General features: G+C 43.0%; 1 protein-coding gene across 3 annotated transcripts; it reads left to right on the top strand.

The window, feature by feature from the left end:
• Nucleotides 1-336: 336 nt before the first annotated feature.
• On the top strand, nt 337-10,493 carry ALDH8A1 (aldehyde dehydrogenase 8 family, member A1). 3 transcript variants are annotated; one of them, XM_009584465.1, is made up of 7 exons: nt 337-513; nt 4,400-4,547; nt 4,932-5,087; nt 6,518-6,667; nt 7,309-7,565; nt 8,384-8,545; nt 9,993-10,493. In XM_009584465.1, exons 1-7 carry the CDS (start codon nt 376-378, stop codon nt 10,443-10,445), a joined length of 1,464 nt encoding a protein of 487 aa, XP_009582760.1. In that variant the 5' UTR covers nt 337-375; the 3' UTR covers nt 10,446-10,493. The 3 variants fall into 3 exon arrangements, with proteins under 3 accessions (XP_009582760.1, XP_009582762.1, XP_009582761.1); XM_009584467.1 differs by lacking the exon at nt 8,384-8,545; XM_009584466.1 differs by lacking the exon at nt 6,518-6,667 and having other exon boundaries at nt 370-513.
• Nucleotides 10,494-21,156: the final 10,663 nt, after the last annotated feature.

Here is a 21,156-nt window from a genome sequence, read left to right on the forward strand (position 1 = left end):
AAATGTCTTCAGACTGTAGCTTGAAAAACTGGTATAGGGAGAAATTTCCCTGTCAAACCATTCTTTTTCTCGCCTTCTTTTTTTCTCCCCTACTTTATAGACAGAGAGGAGCTGTTTTCTAACAACTAAGCTGATCCTGCCTCCTGGCTTCAACTCCTAGAAAAGAACATAGTGTCACAGAAATAGTACTTTTTTCCCCCTTTCCTCTTTTCTGCTGTTGTTGCCAGAGTTCATTCCCACTCATGAGCGAGCGGTGCAGGAAAGACGGAGAGAGAGAGGGGGAGGAGTTCAGACTCGCTGTGCAAATACCTACAGACCTACTAATCTAAATTGATGCCTCGTAGAAAAAATCACAGATGAAGGAAGCGGCTAACGATGGCTTACTCAAAGGCTGTCTTAGTGCTGGAAAACTTTATAGGTGGCAAATTTGTTCCTTGTTCCTCCTACATAGACTCCTATAATCCGTCCACCGGAGATGTCTATTGCAGGGTGCCAGACAGTGGCAAAGAAGAGGTGAGTACTATCCAAATGTACAAAGAAGTGAAAACATTAAATGCACATAACATTAATATTTTGAGTGGGAGAGGCTGAAGGTGGGAGAACAGAAAAACGCTGAAGACTTTAATGCTTAAATGAGTAAGTTCTTGATTGTATTCCAGTGCTGTGTAATCTATTGCTGTGGCTGTGAATACTGTTATTTTTTTACATTTTGCTGTTAGAAAGTTACGGGCTGGATCCTAGGCTGGTGTAGATCAACAAAGCTTCAGTAAGTTCAGTGGAGCTCCTTCAGCTCCTGTGGGAGATGTCTTGTACGTAAGTTAACAGTAACACTCAGACTGGCTGTGAGTATAAACAATCTGTAAGAGAGAAAAGGGTTTATTGAGCTCTTCTGTAAATAAACTTAGAGGCACCGTATACAACTAAATGTGTTCTCCCTTAGTGTCTTGATGATTTGCAATTGTCATTTAAAAGGATTTTTGGCTTGCTGACTCTTCCCTGAAGATGGTGAAAAGCTTCCAGACCTCTCTGGTTTTGGTATTAGCAGTTGGATATTAAGCAGAGGTGATGAAGTGGCTGCGATGAGTGTATGTTTCCTTATAACGTAGCCGTCCTCTGCATCAATGTAATGTTTCCTAGTCCTGTGCTCTCTGGTGGGATGAATGTTTCCTGATACCTTACACGTGTTCAGGTGTGGATGGGCAATGTGACATTCATCTGGGGAGCTGCAGTTTCATTGATGCTACTTTGTAAGGGATCTACAAGTGTGTGTCCACAAGTGTTTCGGATTTACTGAAGAGAGAAACGACTGGAAAAGCTTGGATAACGCAAAGGGCTTGGAAAATATTAACAAGTAGTGTACAGTATTTTCAAAACATTTTTAAACACAAACTGCTACTGTGTGTAGCTGTTCACTTGCATTTCGGTCCTGTTGACATCTTTTCTCTTCGCTTCTCTCAGCAGAAACCTTTGCACTGTAATTTCAACTGGGTAAATATTTGCTAGATGCTGATGACCAAGGGTTAAAGAGTAACAGGTTGGGTTTGCTAGAATACATCTGTGTAAGTTCATTCCAACCCTAATTATGCCTGAAAAGACTTCTCTTCGATGTGCAGGTGCAAATCCTCCTATTCATTCATTTGCAAAATCATTAACACAGGAGGGATGTGAGAATGCCAGAACAGCTTAACAAAAGTAGGCTGCTGGCCATTCTGGAGATATAGTTCAAATATACTAAAGAGCCATGGCTTTTCTCTTTCAGCTTTCTGAGTTAGTGGTTGTGTGTAGGAGCGGGAACCCAGTCTAAACACCTGTAAGGTCGGCGAGTGCTTTACCCCTGCCTTCAGACAACTACACAAGAAGGTCGGGCTCTGCAGACCTGGCATCCGCTGGTGACTGATGGAATATGCTGCAGGGGAAAATGCGATCACATGCTACTTAGAGGGTATCTAGAGATATCAAAACAAGCACCTAGACCCAGGTTCCACAAAAAACTCGGGCTGCTGGTTTCTAGCAAGGCTCGATGTCCAGTTGGATTTTTTTCTTGGTTAATTTTAGTGGAAGGTTAGAAGGCAGAATGGAGGCAGACAGTGAATCTGTTGCTGACCCTGGAATTTAACACCAGGTCAGCTGCAATGGCCATTTCAGCCAGTTTCTGCCAAAAACACTGAATATTTTTTTTCAGGAGTTAATTTGTTCCCCAGCTAGATGTCTTAAGTTCCAAATAGCAGCACCAAAGCAAGCTGAACAGGTGCCCTGTATCTCCAAAAGACAGGCTGGTGAGGGCTAATTAGTCCTGGCAAGTATCTTCTTAAAAATAATCTCTCTTCAAAGAACCTTGCTCCTGTGCATCATCCCCTGGGAAAGCAAATACCATGTCCTCAGGGCAGTTTGGGGTATTTTGGTATCAACCTTTTACGATAGGCCTGGATTGTGTGTTCTTCCTCTGTGTCTGTCTTGTGCAGAAGAGGAAAGCAGAAGGAAGTGTTTCAGACACACGAGTTCATAGTTGAATTCTTACATGTGTTTTCTTTGTGGCTCGACTTTCTCTGCTGCTTTTTGCTAGTCAAACTAAGTAACTGTTTAGCCTTTGTACGCTCTCTTACCCCTTCTGTACAAATCTCTCTCTTTTTCCTCTTGCTTTTTTTTTGATCAATCTACTGCCACTTCGTTCCTTCCTTTGCTAATTTTCTCTTCTGCTGTCTGTGAAAATGCAGCATTTTCTTCCTTCTCTAAACCCACTGGAGGGTTAAAGATGCAGATAGCCTCTCTTGAAGCACCCAGCACCTGGTGGGAAAGGCCACAGAGGAGAGGACAGACGAGAAGCAGCACCACAATGGCCCCTAATGACGGGAGGGTGGAAGAACAAGTTAATTAGTAAAGGTAGTATGGTTTCAGAGGGGGTGAACCTTTGCAGGGTAGTGTGCCATCCGCACCTGGCTCGCTCAAGAAGCGGCAGTTCCCCTTCCCCAGACCTGCTTTGGCCCTGCTCCAGCTGTTCGGCGGCTGACAGCCCGCCGCCGTCAACACCTCAGCAGTTGGTTGTCGAACTACAGTCGAAAGAGTAGAGTCTGGGTTTCTGAGCTTGGCTAGCGATCTGTGTGACCTTGTGTGAATTGGTTTATTTCCCACCTTGGCCTCCGTGCTGGTATCGTTCTGGCCCTCAAACTCTGGTCCATATTTTTAGGGAGACCATAAATTCTGATGTGCGTGGGGGGGAAGGTTTTTTACCCGCTTGAACTTTTGTGCCCTCATTAGTAAAACATCACTGGAGTGTCTATAAATTATTTTGTGATGGTTTTTATAACACCCGTCACGATCTGAAGGAACAAAATTGGAACTCAGTTTTGTGGAATTGGTGGAAAGGAGCCTTCAGTGACTGCACGGGAACCAGCGATATGGCAACATTAGGAGAGGTCAGAACGATCTGATTAATATTACAATCAGCATCCTCCTAGTTAATGATTTTGGCCGATTTCCAAAAGCTGAAGAAATTCATGAGCAAAAATTATGGGAAACCAGCTAAGACAGCTTTGGCTAAAAGCCCACCTTGATGTGTATATTAGACATCAGAAGCAATAAAGAAGTGATACATAGGAAGCAAAAATTGGGAAATAGGGCAGTTAATTAAAATATGGAAGGATGTTGGTAACCATCTTTAGTAATCTGAGAGACTGGTAAACATCAAGAAGGGACTGCTTATAAATCAATAGATGCAGCTAACTTCCATTTAAGAGCCCAGAGGAAATGATTGATGGGAGAGAAAGCTTTCTGGTGAATTTTAATCCTTTGAAGCCTAGTCTGCTTCAGAAAAGTGCTGGTAATCTGCCACTATTCAGAAAGGTCAGGCTGAACGACCATGCAGCAGTTATGTACATCTCAAGCAAAATACTGACAAGACTGGTATGCATCTATATAAGTCTATATAATGATCTTTCATATCTGTAGACTTCATTAGGTATCTGATGAGAGAACTGACTAAACCCCAGGAGTTTAGAAAGGAGCTCATTTTTTTTTTTTTCCTGTGGAGGTGTTAATGAGTTTCTAGCTGTGATCAGGTAATATTAAAAATTTTCTCTGAGTGTCTATTCTGTAAATACATTCTTAATCCTTGCTTGAACCAGCTGGAGGAAAGGGAAGAGGAAATCAAAGGCTAGCAGGGCATACAGTCTGTTCCTTCCCCAACCCTGTACTTTCATCATTGCCCAGTGTGGCTGAAGTCCCATGTTGCGAGTGCTGTGGACGTTTAGACTGAGGCTGCATTTGCTCTGGGAGAGGTGCAGTCTTCCCAACAATGTGATCTGGATTATTAGCCTCTCAAATATGAATTCATCTGCTGATTTTTTGATATTCTTTCTAAGGCCTTTCATTAACATTCACTGTGCCTCTTTTGCTTTTTTAGGTGGAAGCTGCTGTCAAAGCTGCCAAAGATGCCTTCCCAATTTGGTCCTCAAAAAGTCCATTGGAAAGATCTCAGATCCTGAACAAATTGGCAGACCTGATTGAACATGACCTGGAAGTATTTGCACAAGCAGAGTCAAAGGATCAGGGTAAAAATTAGAACTATTGATCTCAAATATAGTGTGTCTTGCTGAATATTGAAATGGAGGATATGGTCCAAATTTTTAGTATGGTAGGAACTGTTGGTGCGAATGGGAGTTGATGTGCATGAACTTTGCGGAAGCCGCTGATTTTGGATTCCTGGGGCATTCTTGCTTTTCAGAATTGCTGACTTTGACTTCAGTTGTTAGATATTTGGAATGCAATATTACAGGGAAGCTGTTGTCATTGACGATGGTTGCACTGTGCCGGGGATTACTTGGGCGCAGGACAAAAGACATTTTTCGAAAAACATGCAAATCAGCTTTCAGAGCAGAGTTTAAAGCACTGTTTCTGCCCGTGATAACACAGCAGTATGCTTGCTTTTGTTTCAGGAAAAACTATTACGTTTGCTAGAACAGTGGACATCCCTCGGGCCGTGTACAACTTCCGATTCTTTGCCTCTTCCATCCTTCATCACACAACAGAGTGCACCGAGATGGCAACCATGGGCTGCGTGCATTACACCTCGAGGGCACCCGTGGGAGTTGGTATGGTGCTCCTGAAACACTGAAAAGCTTGGCAGAGTGTCTGCCTCAGCAATGGCTCAACAAAGAAAGAGGGTTTTTCAAAAGCATTTATTGTCTCTGGATCATGTGCTAAACACGACTAGTCTGCTATAGCATGAGCAACTTTATGTAAAATCAGTTATGCTACTTACGGTAAAAAGAATGCTTAGGTGCTTTAAAAAGCATCTGGTTTAACCTGGTAGCTCTCACCCTCAAAATCTCTCTTGTATCTGTGTGGGTAAGTCAGTATTACTGCTGTGGGTCAGTGAGGCGTTCAGAAGCATTAAGCTGCTGCTCCTGCGGGGAGAGCTGGCTCCTCTCGCCTTTGGGGGAGCAGGAGTAGCTTGCAAGGTGACATTTCAGCCTGTGACTGGAATGCACACGGGTGGCTAAACCGCTTTTAGCTGGGGAATCGCTGGACTCAGCCACTAGATGCTGCTAATGCTTCAGAAATAAAGTGGCTGTGCTGAGCTGAGGAGTAATGGAGTTGTAATGATTCCGTTATTAGGTGTTTTATCTAAACGTATAAGAATGTTCCACATTCATACTTGATCTAAACGTATAAGAATGTTCCACATTCATACTTGAATTATTTAAAAAACAAAATTGGCTAACCTGGAGGACCTATTATTTAAAAGTTTTTGTGAGCAGCGGAGAACATGAGTACTTCTGGTAAAATTACTCTGGTAAGGAAAAGTCACTCACTGCATCTGCTCCATCAAACAATGAGAAATCCTATGGCTTTTGTGAGCAATCACGCCTAACAATTACAGATTGTTTTTCACTATTTTCTATAAATATGTAAAGTGAAAGTATTCCCAAAGGCAATTACTGAAAAAATTCTGGTCATTCAGTAATTTGAAGAAACGGCAGTTTGTACACTGATGAACTTTGGCACTCATAAGTTAGGCTAAAATTTGTCAGGAAAATATGCACTGTATGTTATGCATGCTCTTTTTTGTATTAAAATTGGGGAAAAAAAAAAAGCTCTAAAGAGCAAGAGAAAGCAATAGTGATCTGAGCTAACGCACATTACCTTAACTTGCTGTTGGCTAACCCAGAACGTTACCACAGACGAGTTGATGAACATAGTTTTTATGGCTAACCTTGCATTAATGTTCCTAGAAAACACTGAAAAGCTGCTGTGAATATAAGATTCTGCCATGAAGAAGCAGCAAAACTTATTCAGAGAGTTCGGCTGGTCACCTTTAGGATCATTTGCACAAATCTTTTAAAATTATCTGCCTCTGAGAAATGTTTCTAGCTGCAAATTTGTACAATTGTCTGGAAATAAAAGCCATAGCCAAATTCCCTTTATAAATCTGAATTGGTGTATAACTGCTTGAGGTTAGAGAATCGAGTTTTGTCTCCCAGCAGGCTGAACTCCTGTCTTTTGTGGTTTTGCTTTGTAGCTGGTTTAATCAGTCCCTGGAATTTGCCACTATATTTGTTGACCTGGAAAATAGCTCCTGCCATTGCGTGTGGAAATACTGTGGTTGCCAAGCCAAGTGAGATGACATCTGTCACGGCTTGGATGATGTGCAAACTCTTGGAGAAAGCAGGTAAGTCCCGTAGCGTACTAGGGAGTGGGAATGGGGTGGGAATCCTTGCCTGTGCACCATTTTTTTGTTGCAGAAATCAGAAAGTGCTCAAAGAATTTGGGAAAGACTGTTTGCTGTAGCTGAATATTGCACTGGAGAACAAAAAGCTCTCCCTGTCCTCATGCTATCCCATCTCCCCACCCCAGCTATTGCCCGTTTTTTTCCACTGTCTTCTCATGAAAAGTCTTCCTGTGCCTCCTTTCCCCCTCCTGCACTCCGCTTAAGGGTGCCCTAAGTCTGTGGTGCCAGCAGAGGAACCATCAGGGCGTAAGAGAGTGAGAATCAGTTCTCGGTGGCTGATTTGGTGACTATCAAGAAAAACTGGGAGGACAACTACTTCTTCCCTGAATGACTGAAAACTGAGTCTCCGATGATGGATGTCAGGCAAGCTTGACTGATCAGTGGAATTGGTTTTATCTTTTAACCCATGACCCCCGGAGTTATTAAACACCACGCGTTTCAGCCACTACGTATGTTAAGGGTCAGTCTTTGTCACCCTAGAGCTACTGGTAATTTTCTAACTTCAGAGACAAAACACAGTGAAGTGAAAACTGCAGACCAAGGGAAAGGGTATGATGACTGTGTGCCTTTCTTCCCATTAGGAGTACCCCACGGGGTGGTGAACGTGGTGTTTGGAACGGGCGCCAAGGCAGGAGAAGCCCTCGTCTGCCATCCCGACGTGCCTCTGATCTCCTTCACGGGAAGCACGCTGACGGCCCAGCGGATCACGGAGAAAAGTGCTCCGCACTGCAAACGGCTTTCGCTGGAACTGGGAGGCAAAAACCCCGCGATCATCTTTGACGATGCCGACTTGACCCAATGCATCCCCACCACCCTGAGGTCCAGCTTTGCCAACCAGGTGCCTCCCACCTCTGTAGCGTATAAACCCTGTTTGCAGCAGGAGGTATGCGTGTGTCTGAGAGCGTGTGTGTGTGCGCGTGCGCACCTGCACCTACCTTTGGATCCAAATCCTAAATTGTCAAGGTCTGTTTCAAGATTCTATGTTGTTGGCAAACTGTAAATGAAAACATTTTCATTATTCCACAAGCAGGGAAACAAAATAATAAAGAAGTCTTCCTAGTACTCTCCCTCAGAAAATAAGAAGGTGTCATTATCCCTCTCAAAACAGATGTATTGCTTATCCTCCCAGAAAGCAGCTGTTTTAAATCCCACCCTGCAAATAAGTGGGAAGCTGGCTGATTTGCTGGAATTAAATTAGGAGACTGCCCCCAAAATTCTATCAATGTTCCTCCTCCCTCATCACCACCCTCAGGAGAGATCACCAAAGCCATGAAACTGTATCAGGGCAAATGTTCAGAAAAATAGCTTGGTATCAGAAAGCGATTATTAGGAAACGAAGACAGAGATCATTTAGAATTGCAAATCACATTTCCTATGAAAAATGTTGGAGAAGACAACATGTAATCAATGAAAAATCAAATTTATTTGCATTAATAAGTGACTGTACAATCCTGTTATTGCTGTTTTGTCTTTTTCTTCTCTTCTCCTTTTTAATCACGGAAAAACCCTACTTTGCAGTGTTGGTGAACGTAGTTTGCACTCCTGAGGATGCAGGGACACAAGTCTCGTTCTGGGACGTGACTCTCAATACTCGTCAATAGTACAATGTAATACGAACTAATATTGTTGTTTTTCTTGTTTGTTTCTTTTTGGTAGGGTGAGATCTGTCTCTGCACCTCCAGGATCTTTGTTCAGAGGGGCATATACAGTGAGTTTTTGAAGAGGTTTGTGGCAGAGGTAAAGAAGTGGAAGGTTGGGAACCCCTCAGATCCTACAGTCGACATGGGAGCGCTAATAAGTAAAGAGCATCTAGAAAAGGTAATGTCACATGGAGTTTACATGATCTCATCTCATCTTTTGGAGGGCTATGAAAGGTGATTTCAGATGTGTATGGAAAGGACCATGTCCTCTCCAAGATTAGCTCTGAGCAATAATGATTCAAAGCCATTATCTTTTTGGTAAGGTTTCTGTTGCCTGTGGCCTGGGATCACTCCAGAAAAATCAACTCTATGGGGAAAACAATTTAAAACGGCAAACAATAGTTTTTTCCCATTTGAGGTGAAATAACTCAAAATGCGTAAATCTAAATCCTAAATTTATACTAACCAATCTTAGATTCAGCAACATTTTCATGGATTTTAATATTGCATTTGCTAAGATCACTTATTTGTCTAATAAGGTAGTTAACAAGGTAGAAGTTTTATTTTTCAGATCACTCTTTGGCAAACTCTGGGGAGTACAATACACAGTTTCCTAGGACTGCTTGCAAATAATTTGGAATTGCGTATGTGTAGAGGGAAGCTGAGATGGTGCACAGTTAAACATAGTCTGCTTTAGTGGCTTATATGAAATGAATTTTTATGGTGTCAGACACAGTTCAGGAGAGCAGATGCTCACATCCCAAGACTATCTGACACAATCAGCACAAGCAAGAAGCAGACCGAAAACCACAGAGTGAGAGAGAAAGCCAAACCTTTGTCATGCTTCTGACGCCTCGGCAGGTTCTCCAGGCCTGTTCAGAAGCAGAGTGGCAGAAACACCCACTTCCCGAGGTCCTCGGTCTGTGGCACCACAGAGGACTTCCGAGTCTAACCTACCAAGGTGGTTAAAAGAAGAAAAAGAGAAAGAAGCCCGGTGGTATCTCTGTGGTGTTTCTATAGGGAGAGAAACCAGGCAACGATTTCAGAACAGCGGAATTAGATCAATAGCATCTCCTATGTGTTCAAGGAAGCACAGGATAGCAGCAGCCATGGAAACAGCTTTAATTATTTATTGATGAGATTTTCTATAGCATTCATGGCTTCGTCATCCTAGTAGCATGTAAACATTTAACAAGCTTGCCTGTGAGGTAGGAAAATATTACTGATCTTTTCGAGTAAATGAGTGAACCATGGCATGGAATACGTGGCAAACTGCCCGAGCTCCTGGAAGAAGGGAGGGAGGCTCTGGGACCGCTTGTGTTTTCACCAGGGCCCCTACCCTTTTGAGAATACATAGTGAGAAGGGCCAGTGGTGTGGCCTGCTAGGCTAGTAAGTGTTTGGAGAGAGAGAAAGACTGTTTTACAGCAAGAAATAGCCAGCCTTACTTTTACAGAAACGTAAGCGACAAAAGGTAGGGAATGACCTCTGTTGTTAGGAGGGAAGTAAAGGCAGCGTGATCCAGTTGGAGATATTCAGGGGCTCCTGTTGATGTGCTCAGACTGGAGAGGTGGACCCTCAGGATTTGGTGTCCTTTAGCAGTGATGTTTTCCTCCTGCTTCCCCAGGTAAGGAGCTATGTGAAGAAAGCCCAAGCTGAAGGAGCCAGGGTCCTCTGCGGAGAGGGAGTGGATTCCTTGGCTCTCCCAACTGGCAACCAGAAAGGCTATTTCATGTTGCCCACAGTTATTGCTGAAGTCAAGGATGAATCTTGTTGCATGCAAGAAGAGATCTTTGGTCCTGTGACGTGTGTGGTAGCATTTGATACAGAAGAAGAAGTGATTGAAAGAGCCAACAGTGTGAAATACGGCTTGGCAGCCACTGTGTGGTCCAGCAGTGTGGGACGTGTTCATCGGGTGGCACAAAGACTGCAGTCTGGATTGGTGTGGACCAACTGCTGGCTTGTTAGAGATCTGAATTTGCCATTTGGTGGGATGAAAGCCTCAGGCATAGGAAGGGAGGGAGCAAAGGATTCCTACGAGTTCTTCACTGAGGTCAAAACCATCACAATAAAGCACTGACGTATGACAATAAAAGTATTTTAGGGTAAAATAAATGACAGTAATTTGCGTTACTGTAAATGGCTTTCTGGAACACAGGCTGCTATTGTGGTCATTTTTTTCTTGAACTTTGGTCAAGTAATATCAATGACAGCTGACAATAGTCATCCCAAAGGCTAATGTTGAATTCAGCCTTTCATGTTAAATGAGAAGATCAGTGCGAACTCCACAATCAACCCAGCCCAAGCTAGATGACTTCCTTATCTTATGGATCCTAAAGCTGTTTGAATATTCCTGTCTCACAAATCTCTCCCTCTAAGGCAGATTGGAGAAAGGATGATATATGACCGTACCTGTGGTTGGTGAATTGCCTTGAGGGACAAAGTGGCAAGCACGTTGTGAGGCTGATACTGTAATGGGAATCAGCCCATTTCCACTATAAGCAATACGTTCCACGTACCAATCCATACTGCACTTCACTGATATCAGACAAGGACTAATGCTACAGCACACTAAATGCCTAAGGCAGTACCTTCAATCTATTAAGTGGTATTGAACCATGGGGTCATGAAATTCTCATGGTACACAGAGGCAATAAATGTTTTAATTATAACCTGTTTTATGGTATGCAGCTGAATCATCCTGAGACTTGTTCTCTAACTACTTTAAAATTACAGCCTTTTGTCACTTCTAGGCCTCAGTGTTTTTCACATCCCTGAACAGATTTTGGCTACATCACAGACAGTGTCATTCTTCATTAATAAAGACTGGAAGTGACTCCTAAGAGAACTAACTGTTGGAAGTATTTGTCACCAAAATGTAAAACCCCTGGCAACTTTCCCTCATTCATTTACAGAGCTTTTTTTTATTATTTGTTTTTCAAGTTTTGACCTGAATTTCACAGTAAACAAAGCCACACGGAGTTTCATAAATGCCTGTATTCTGAGAAGAGCTAATGAGTCATTGGGATATTTTTTCATGGCTGTTGGGGGAAAAAAAAGGCACCTCTAAAATACAAAAAAACTTACAAAAAATTATTACTGATGAGACATGAAAGAATGGAGTAGCAAATTGCTCTGTTGCTCCTCTGCACACCAAAAAGAAAATACAGAGGGAGATTTGGGGTTAATAGAAAGTGCAATTCTATTTTTTGTACAGTTTATAATATTTTTAGTGGTGTGGAGCTATGATATGCAGGGCTGTAATACTTTGTAAAACTGATGTAGAAAGTCTAGAGGACTCTCTAGGCCTTGAATACTAATCCATACCTTTATTTTGATATTTCTAATTAAGATAGTTTTTTTGCATAGTGTACCTTTCAAGAGTGTATCTTCCAGAGAGGATTTATTCTTTCTTTCCAGAGTTTGGCCAAGCTAATGCTGGGATTTGCGCTTTTCTTAGCAAAAATAAAAATGCCAACAGGGTGTTTTAAATTACAGCTGCAGAAAGGCAGTCTTTTCTCTTTCTTTAAGTGCTTTTTGGTGAGAGGAGTCACTGGAATAAATAGTGGTACTGTTGCCCTGACCTTGCTCGAGTCATGCCAGGACTGTTCTAGAGGTCTTAGAGTGGGGAATGGATCCCACCTCCCCGCTTCCAGATGTCACTCCAGAGTGAGTTGCTCTCCAGGAGCGCTTGATACATGTGTCCTGAGTTGTCTGAAAAGCTGATTTTCTCTTTCCGAAGACTTTTTGAAAATAACTTGTATCCCAGAGCTGAGGCAAGAGTGTGTGAAACGTTGAAATCTCTGGATCCAACCCGGCTGCAGGGCAGACCTACCAGGCAGGCTGGGAACCTGCTCACCTGATGGATTTGCAACAAGTTACCCCCAACTGGAGATGAGTTAAGGAAATACATAAAAATCATAGGCTTGGTGAATTGATGTATTCTGAAGAAGCACAAACATTTTGTTTTATTTTAAAACTCTGCCTGGGTCTATTCCTGACCATGTGGTGGCAGCAGACACTTGCGTTGTTTTTTTTTTTCTCCCCCAGTCATTCATTTTGCTGGGAGGGGAATGAACAGCTATATTAGTGCATGTTTCATTCTGCCAATTTTTTTTTTTTTTTAACAAATCCTGTTTGGAATAGCAAAAGAACCCAAAAGCTGTGAAATGCTCCATTAGTTTGGGGGGCAGGCATTTTCAGCAACAGCAGATGGGATATTACACAATTAGTAGATTTGGATGGATTCCTTCCCCCACCTGGACCTGAACCTAGGTTCAGTTTTAATGAGCTGAATTTTCTTTCAGGTGTTGATTTTGGCTTGGTGTTAGATGTGTGATGGGAGATTTCTAGATATATTTCATGTACAGGAGATAAAGGCCTGTGTGTCATCTATGTGTTTCTGGCCCAAGATATCCGAGGTATTTTATAGAGAGGTGGAGTAGTAAGTGGGGAGGGCACAGAGCTCTGCAGGACCCCAGATGAGGGGTATGGAGATGGCAGCTGCATGTCCAGCGTGGCTCTGAGGGTTTCTCAGAGTGAACTCTTGGGGTGCCCCATTCAGTCATCCCTGTGTCCAGCACCTTAAAGAGGTAAGGGAGGTCTGCTGGTACTAATGATGATGCTTACTTTTGGGACGGAGGGAGAGCCTATGTGAAGATACAAAATGTTGTCCCTCTTTGCATTTTCCATCTGTAATGGACTCCTTCCTTCTCCAGTTAAGGTGCAGTTCAAGTGCCTTGCTCATTCTGCTATTTCTTGCCCTTTCAGATGAGTAGAGATTCACATATGTATATATACACATGGGTGGCTGGGTGGGTGTAACCTGGTGGGGACGTTTCTTTTCCTGCCTGTAGCAATGGGTAATTCTTGCATTTCACATGCCCACCTCCAGCCTCAGGTCCTAGCCCACAAGAGAGCTGCTGGTGCTCGTGGCTGTGAAGCAGGTGACGTGAGAGAGGTTACCTGCTTGTACCAGGGGCTGTCTGTGGGGACACTGAATTCTCCTACATACCAAATGCTATGAACTTTCCCACATGTTCTTTATTCAGACTGACTTCTAGTATAGCAATGTGCCTGGATAACTGTCTCTCATCTCACAGACGAAGTAGTCCAAGAACTTTTTCCTGCAGACGATGAAGGTGCCCGTTACAGCTGCATTGTTTCTGGATTTTCTGCTCTTGGTCCCAGTGTGCAGCGAAGAGGATATCCTGGAGGACGAGGCAGGCTGATCCAAGGCATCAGGCTGATGGCTCTTGTGGAGCTCGCTGGGATACGCGACCTGGAATTTTCCAACCTGGCAGCAAAGCTTTTTTTTGTACACTGCCCTGGCTTGTGCGTGAAATCATGTGGCCATTGTGAGGATTTGTTTAATTACTGTTACGTAAAGCCTGAAGAGTTGCTCCATCTGTTAATTCTTACAGATGGAGCGAGTACAGTTCTGTTTAACACCAGAAGATTATCTCACTGGTGTGAGATGATTACATGGGTAGGTAGTAATATATTTGCCACACTTTACAGCTCTCAATTAGCATAGGGTTATTTTTGTTCTATTTCAGATTTTTTCTTAGCATGTTTATATCTGTATCCAGCTATTGTATAATGCTTGAAAGCAGCTTTGCTTAGGGAGACTCCGGGCATGCTTCAGAGAGGAGACACATCAGTTCTAATGTTTATATTCAAATCAAGCTACGTCCCTGTTCCCACAGTGTTTGTAACTTAGGCAAAACAAGAAGTATTTTTAAAACTCCCAGGGATGAAAACAGACTTGACTTTTTGGGTCAAAGAAAGTTTCATGCCTAACAACTTAAATGTGCAGAACTAGAATGTAAGCTAGGCTAGTTTTAAAACCTTAGCGTTGAATTTCCAAACTTCAGAAACCTATACCTTAAGATTCAGCTTCACAGGTAGAGTCAGATCTCTTATCTCTAAGACTTTCCTCTAACAACAACAACAACAACAACAACAACAACAAAAGAAAAAAAAAAAAAAGGAAAGGGTGGTGGGATCCTGAGGGAAATGTGAGGCCTTTCCTGTCAGGCTTGGTATAAGTTTTTGCTCAGTCTGGAAGGATGTTTTCTCAACACCTGTCTCAGCTCTAGAAGGGATGCCATCTGAAGTGTCCAAGTACTTGACTTCAAGCTTCTTACTAAGCCTATGGATTTTCTGTGTGGTGAGAGAGTGAAAAATGAAAATTGAATGAAATTTTCCTAGGCTCGAGGAAGACCTGGGTCCCACTCTTCACCTAGTTAGTAGTTAAGCATGCTGTAGAAAGCTAAATGTAATGAATAGAGGAGACCCAGAACAGTTGCAGGAAATCCTGGTGGCTGGGCCATTTTCTTCACTGAATTCTGTTCCCCTCGTTTCTGAGCATTTGTTTTTGCACCTGGAGGGTGTTGCTTGTACTTGGGGGGCCTCAGTGCACTAACTTTTTGTTCTAGAATATATAAAATCCCTATTGCTAACACTTGTACGCTAGATGAAGAGTGTTGTATAATGAGAAAAAGAGGGAAGTCCTGCAGTATTATAACTGGGTAAACTGGATGCATTTTAATGCAGCTGAAAGCTAGTTATGCATCCAGATACTGTATGTGTATGGTGCTGCCTCCTGAAAAGGAGCAGTTGAAAAGGCTTGAGATCATGAGGGAAAGCACAATCAGTATGAGAATACCAGCTCAGCCAAACCAGCCCAACAGAGTAGAACTCAGCATGAACTCTGCTACCTCATGGCAATTAACGGGGGAGCCACCATGATCCTGGAGAGGATAAGCAGAAGTGTGCTGAAACTGCAAATTATCTTTACCTTTGTATGTAGTATTACTGTCATGTTGTATATCTATTTCTAACCTCTTTTAAAGGATGTGGAGGGAGGAAAATGATTCCCAGTTTTGAAAAAAGTCCTTCTAGTTTGGGACTTAGACCTTGGACCATGTGTTGTGACATCCTTTGGCTTCAGAAACACCTGCTTTACTAAGACAACTGGTGTGTGTGTACGTGTGTGTGTTCAGATGCAGGGAAGCAATTACAGGGGTCAGTGATGAGTCCAGGGGGGCAGATGCACACTATTGGGCTGGTATTTCAAGAGCAAGTTTGTCTTCTAAAACACAGGAGGTGGTGGAGCACACCTGGCAGATGTCCTCTCTGTTGGGTGATGAGTTAACCATGGCACCACCTGGCTTACCGTGTTTCCCTCTGCACCAGGTGTCCTTAATCATTTCCTAGAAAATGCAAATGCTCCCACAGAAGGAGCACAAGTGTCCTGAACGGGCTGTGGCCTGTAGTTTAAAGCATGCTGTTTATGGGAAGGGGGAGATGGGGAGTCCTGACCTGCCAGGTGGATCAGGCCAAGGTTTCTCACCTGGTTGCGACCACTCAGTCTTTGTCCTGGGCTTTGGGAAGATGTGCTGGACCTTACAGCTCCGCTCAGGTGAGGGTAGGGTTGCCTGGTCCAAGGAGCCTGCTGGGACATGAGTAGGTGAGAAACAGATGCTGAACCACGGTCGAGACTGAGGCATAAGTACTTGTGCAAATTCACCGTAGGCATGTGGGGCCTTTGCGCAGTTATGTGCAAGATGAAATAAGAACATTTCCCTGTGTATGAGAAGTGTTGTGGAGTGCTTAGATGTGATAATGATGGGGCCTATATAAGTCCCCAAAAGAGCAAAAGGCTTCTTTCAGAGTAATGCTCATGAGAGCTATCTCCTGGCTTCAGTGAAATGGAAGTAATTATAGACCATTTATTGCATAGAAGTAAGGACACACATTCACTCACAGGGTGCTAAACTTGTCCAATTAACTCTGAGCTCCTGAAATAATAATGAAAAGATTATGCTGCCATTTTAGTAATTGAATTTTCTCCTCCTTTGGGAACAGTGCATATTAAAGTGAGGGTTTACCCTCGGTTACAGAGAGATTTCTTTTTTTCTTCAAGTTTGGCTGACCCAACACAAAAGTCACGCAAAAGTCACATTTTCTGCAGCTGTAAAATAGCATTTTCAAGGGTTGATTTAAAAAAAAAAAAAAAAAAAAAAAAAAGGAAATAAAAGGAACATTTTCTAATCTTGCCTTAATTTTTTAAAATGGATTTGTTTACTTACTTGGCTTGAGTGAAGTAACTGCGTTTACCTGCTGAAAATGCAAGCTTTTGTCCTCAGGAAGAACACCAAAATGTTTGTTGGTGGAAATAGCAGAATGTCAGTCTGGGATTCTGTTTGGGATTCTTGTGCTAAAATATCCATGTTTTCACATAAGTACTTGTTAGCTGAAAATAGATAATTTCAGTCCTGCTTAATGGCTGTATTTCAGTCACCCTTTTCCAAGGAGACACTGGAGCCAGTTTTCCATGTAGAGGACATTGAGTGGCTATGATAAGATAGTCTTAAAAGTTTGATTACCTCCTGCCTGTGCTGTTTTGCTCCCAGAACTGCACTAAGCTTTTTGAGGATGGAAGCGATACTTTTGTAGCCCATAATTACATTCCTACAGTTAATCATTTTTTGTCAGAGCTGTCAGTTTTGCCTCTTCGAATGCACAGCGTGGACGGTTTTTTTGATCATCAAATGTGTCTCTGGACTTTGTGCCTTTGAGTCATTTAGGACAGGGTGAAAACTGGCATCCTGCAACAGCCATGTGCACAGGAGTTTGTTGGCGGTTCGAAGAGAAATTTGCTGTTACAGCACTTTGAGATTCTTCTAAATCAGTTGACCCCTGCAAAGAGTTTCAGGCTGCTTCCTCTGTTGGTGATACGTTTTGAAACCTTTGCTTTGTGTTTAAAAAATAAATATGTGTATGTGCGTAACTATTCAGATATGTAGTTAGTTTCCATAGTGTGGTGCTCTAGTATGAAGGGCAAGCTGAACTATTGATCCATGTGTTTCCAGAGAAAAATCTCACTCTGGTCTGAGACCTTACCTTTCTGTTCAGTTTCTTTCCATGAGCAGCCTAAAAGAAAAACAGTTTTTCAGATTCCTGAGCTCTTTATAGCACAACCTGCTATTTATTTGTAGTGCTTAACACCATAGACTCATCTAAATAATAAAATTCCCTTATTTTAAGAACAAGGGTCCAGGGGAGGTCACGTTCCTCTCAGCTGATACAAACCAATGTCTACTTTTGATCATCAGCTGATGGTTTGGTCCTGGTTTTGCTGTCATCCTGCTAGGACTCACTTTTCTTTTCCTCCCAGGGTCTAATCAATACCACTTCTCCGGTGGGGTTAGACCATTGTTTACCAAAGCACCTCGCGCTTCTTTGCCTGAGAGATTGGCTTTTCACCACTGGGGGAGGAAAGCCATTCCTCCAGTCGTTCTTCCTGAGGTTTGGCTGGATTATTGCAGTTTATGGAGTTTGGACGAGAAGACGATAATGTTCAGCAAGAGGTTAATTTCTGTCTGATTTTTAAGTATGCTTAATCTTTCTTTCATTCCTAATGAATATTTGGAAATAGGCTTTCATGCACTCGGATTCACTTCTTGTTTTGCTCCTAGATACCATTTCTCGCTAGTGTTAGTCAGGGATATGAATTATTTAATGGATGTACTGTGCTTCAGAATCAGCATTTTTAGCTGCTATATACTTGGACAGACACAAAAAAGATCACTTTTTGAGGAAGCTGTCAGAAATCTTCTGTATTTTAAACATCAAAACTGTGAGCCCTGAATGTTGAAGAAAATGTCATAGTGTTCTAGCAATATTTACTCTAACGTCCCATTTGAGTCGCCTGTCAAAAATAGGTAGTGAAATCACATCTCAGAGTGAGATACGGCTTGGAAATACCAGTATCTAAACAATCCCTGAGGCTCCAAGTAAAACTTTGATGAATAATCCTATGACTGGACAATTCTTCTGGCATACATTTCCTGTTCAACATCAATCTGCTTTTTATGTTTTTTGTACCAGAAAAGATGGATTCTGGTTATCTGTCCTCAGCACTTCATTCAGAGGTCTTCCCATCTTCAAAGCAGTATATGAACTTCAGCTAATTAAGCCCCTTTGCGCATCTTACATCTGGAAGTGTGAAGCATTTTTCATTTTGCTGCTGAGGCAATTTATGGAGAGAATATACTCTCATACTTGCAAGATATTTTCTTCAAAGGGAGTTGAGGGTGTCTTTTTTCCTTGTGCAGTCATATCCTGAAGGGCTTGAATAACCTTGCCAGAGAAGAAAGTCGCTTTGAGGGGGAGGCAGAAGGTTCCTGGCTGAAATTTTCTTGCTTATTCCTTTATTTGGTTGTAATGTGGTTTATGTGGTCTCCAAGCGTCTGGAAAACGCTCACTGCTGGAACTCAAGGAAAAAGGTGTTGGCTGGTGTGTACTCTGGCTGCTGGGTATCTGGTAGGGATGAGTTGGAGCAGAGCTGAGGTAGGAAAAGTAAGAATGAAAGGTTTCAGTATGCATTACTAGGAGGAGGTCAGACTGCTTTAATTCAGGCAGTCTGTCTGGGTAGTTCTTATTTCACTGTAGGTGACTCTTGTAAATCCATTTATGTACCTCTAAATCATAAAGAAACCTTAAAGTAACAGTAGATGGTATTTATACCACAGAAGAATTCATAGATGTAAAGAAGCCAGAATATAAGTGAGAACTAGACTCAGGTGAAGCTCAGAAAAGAAAAAAAATAAAAAGGGTTTTAAAGGTGTTGTTGACTTTTGCCTTTGAGAGCACTCAAATCATATACCTGAACACAGGAGAAAAAGCAACTGCTGACTCTCATTCATACGCAGGACAGGAAAATCACAAATGTACAGCAATATTCTCAGTAATACTAAATTTTCTTTTGGATTTCACTGCCATTAGCAGTGTAGGAGCTTAATTTATTTCGGTTTAAGGAAGCAGCCATTAGGGCTGGACTTGCACTACATGGAACTGCCATTGGGATGCTGTCAGATTTTGGTAGCTCTTGAAAGAGCTCCATTCCTTGAAGCTAAGTCAGATCGTTTTTGTGATTAATTCACGGCGTTCTTTCTCTTTCCATGATCCAATGCGATCACCCAAAGCAGTGCTCATGCATGGGCTAAGCCCTGCATGGTCAGAGCAGAAGCATGGGGAATGCCAAATCAGGGTTGTGCTGTCTTATCTAAACTGGAATTTGTCCAGGATTTTGCAAACCTCGTGTGATATCTGTTTTCTTTTCCTATGTGGCCCTGAACAATTTGCCATGCTCTGAATAGCTACAGGTCTAACTTTGTATGGAGAGCCTGCAGATTTCCATACAAAACACTTGCCATCTGAAACAGCAGGAATTCCTCTGTAGGGGAGACTGGTCCATAGTTTGTTCATGGAAAAGTATGAATGAGGAAAGTGCTCTCTAGTCCTAGGGAGGACATTGAATGCAGCATTTTGTTCTTCCAACATAAATGGATGTGTCTCTACTGCCAGGGGCAGCTCTCCTGCCAGGGGGAGCACAGTTTTGGAGCTCAGAGTCCAGAGCTGGGGATCTCAGCCTGGTCTCGTTACTTTGCTTCAGGTCATCGCAATAGGAAGTTTGGCCAAGCACAGTTTAAACCTGCAGCTCCAACTCTTAACTTTCCACTTAGAGCTACAATTCTCCCCAGGAGTGGGATGGGGGCAAAGGTAAAGAGGCAGTCATTAGGCTGTGTGACCACAGTATTGTTTAAAGGTGACCGTGTATCCCGGATCAGCGGCTGTCTCATTTTCCCCCCTTTCCCTTCACAAGCCCCCCAGAAGGTTAATACAGTTCATGTTCTTAGACAGCGGTCATGCAGAGCGGCACTGCACCCTTTCCTCAGGATGTGTCCCATGCAGCCTAATCTTTATAAAGACCACGTCCTGATCTGAGAGGTTAGGGTCACGTTGCCACACATGGAAACGAGAAACCTTTCCATACGCTTCTTGTAAACGTCAAGACTAAGTGATGAGCCCCGTGAAAAGGTGAGGGGGATCTCCCCACCCTATCCATGGACCTTTTGGCACCGCATTGTGCGGTGTGAAACACGCTCTGCCTTGGGTGATAAAAGGAGTGCTGCTATTTCTGCCTCTTGGCACTGCTGACTCCCTGCCGCAGGTTCACGCTGATGAAAGGTCTGTGAGCCGCTCTTACGGAGCGGCCACAGTGGCGGCTGCACTTTGTCCCTTGGTGGCAAGGCAGAGCGTGCCGTGCGGGAATGAGGAGTGGCTCCGGGTGGAAACAACCTATTTGTGACACATCCCCACCTATTCTGGAGAAGAAAGATGGGCAGGGTCACACGCTTTCCTCAACAAACACCCTCATTACCTTGAAATTACAGTTTCCAAAGGGGCATTGCTCTTGCTCTGTGTGATTTAAAAGTAATGTGCTATTTTTAGGGTGGTGCTTTCTTGCTACTGTAAAATGTTTGCATTGCGGTTATTTAGACTTGTTTCCTCCACCACCCCTAATTCTGAGGAAACTGTAGGGAAGTTATGAAGAAATGCTGGTAGAATTAATAGCCCAAGAGACCTAAATTTCCTCCTCCACAAATGGAGGCAGGTCAGACAATAACTTCAGCGGTAGGACCTGAGCTCTGCCCTGCTAGGACTGAAAAGAAGAAACTCATTTTCAGTGTGCACAGAAACCGCCAGCAGAGGTGCCGGCAGCCATGTTATTGCTGAGGGTTGGATCCAACTCATTCGCTTTGTGCTGCTCATCAAAAAGGCATCGGGCAGCACCAGCTTTTGAGCTATAAGCCCTAACTTGATCCAGGATTGAAGCAATAGCCCAGCTAACAAAAGGTCCTGCAGTGTATGGCTGGCTCTGAGGTATCTGGGAAAGGGCAACAAAAATGTTGCTGCGAGGAGAAGCAGGTGTGTGTACA

Source organism: Fulmarus glacialis, unplaced genomic scaffold (genome assembly GCF_000690835.1).
Source record: "Fulmarus glacialis isolate BGI_N327 unplaced genomic scaffold, ASM69083v1 scaffold1619, whole genome shotgun sequence".
Lineage (NCBI taxonomy): Eukaryota > Metazoa > Chordata > Aves > Procellariiformes > Procellariidae > Fulmarus > Fulmarus glacialis.

Coding starts and splice junctions, on each gene's coding strand:
- ALDH8A1 (XM_009584465.1), top strand. CDS start 376: ATGGCTTACTCAAAGGCTGTCTTAGTGCTGGAAAACTTTATAGGTGGC. Junction 4,548..4,931: donor AGCAGAGTCAAAGGATCAGG/GTAAAAATTAGA, acceptor CTTTTGTTTCAG/GAAAAACTATTACGTTTGCT. Junction 7,566..8,383: donor GGTCCAGCTTTGCCAACCAG/GTGCCTCCCACC, acceptor TCTTTTTGGTAG/GGTGAGATCTGTCTCTGCAC.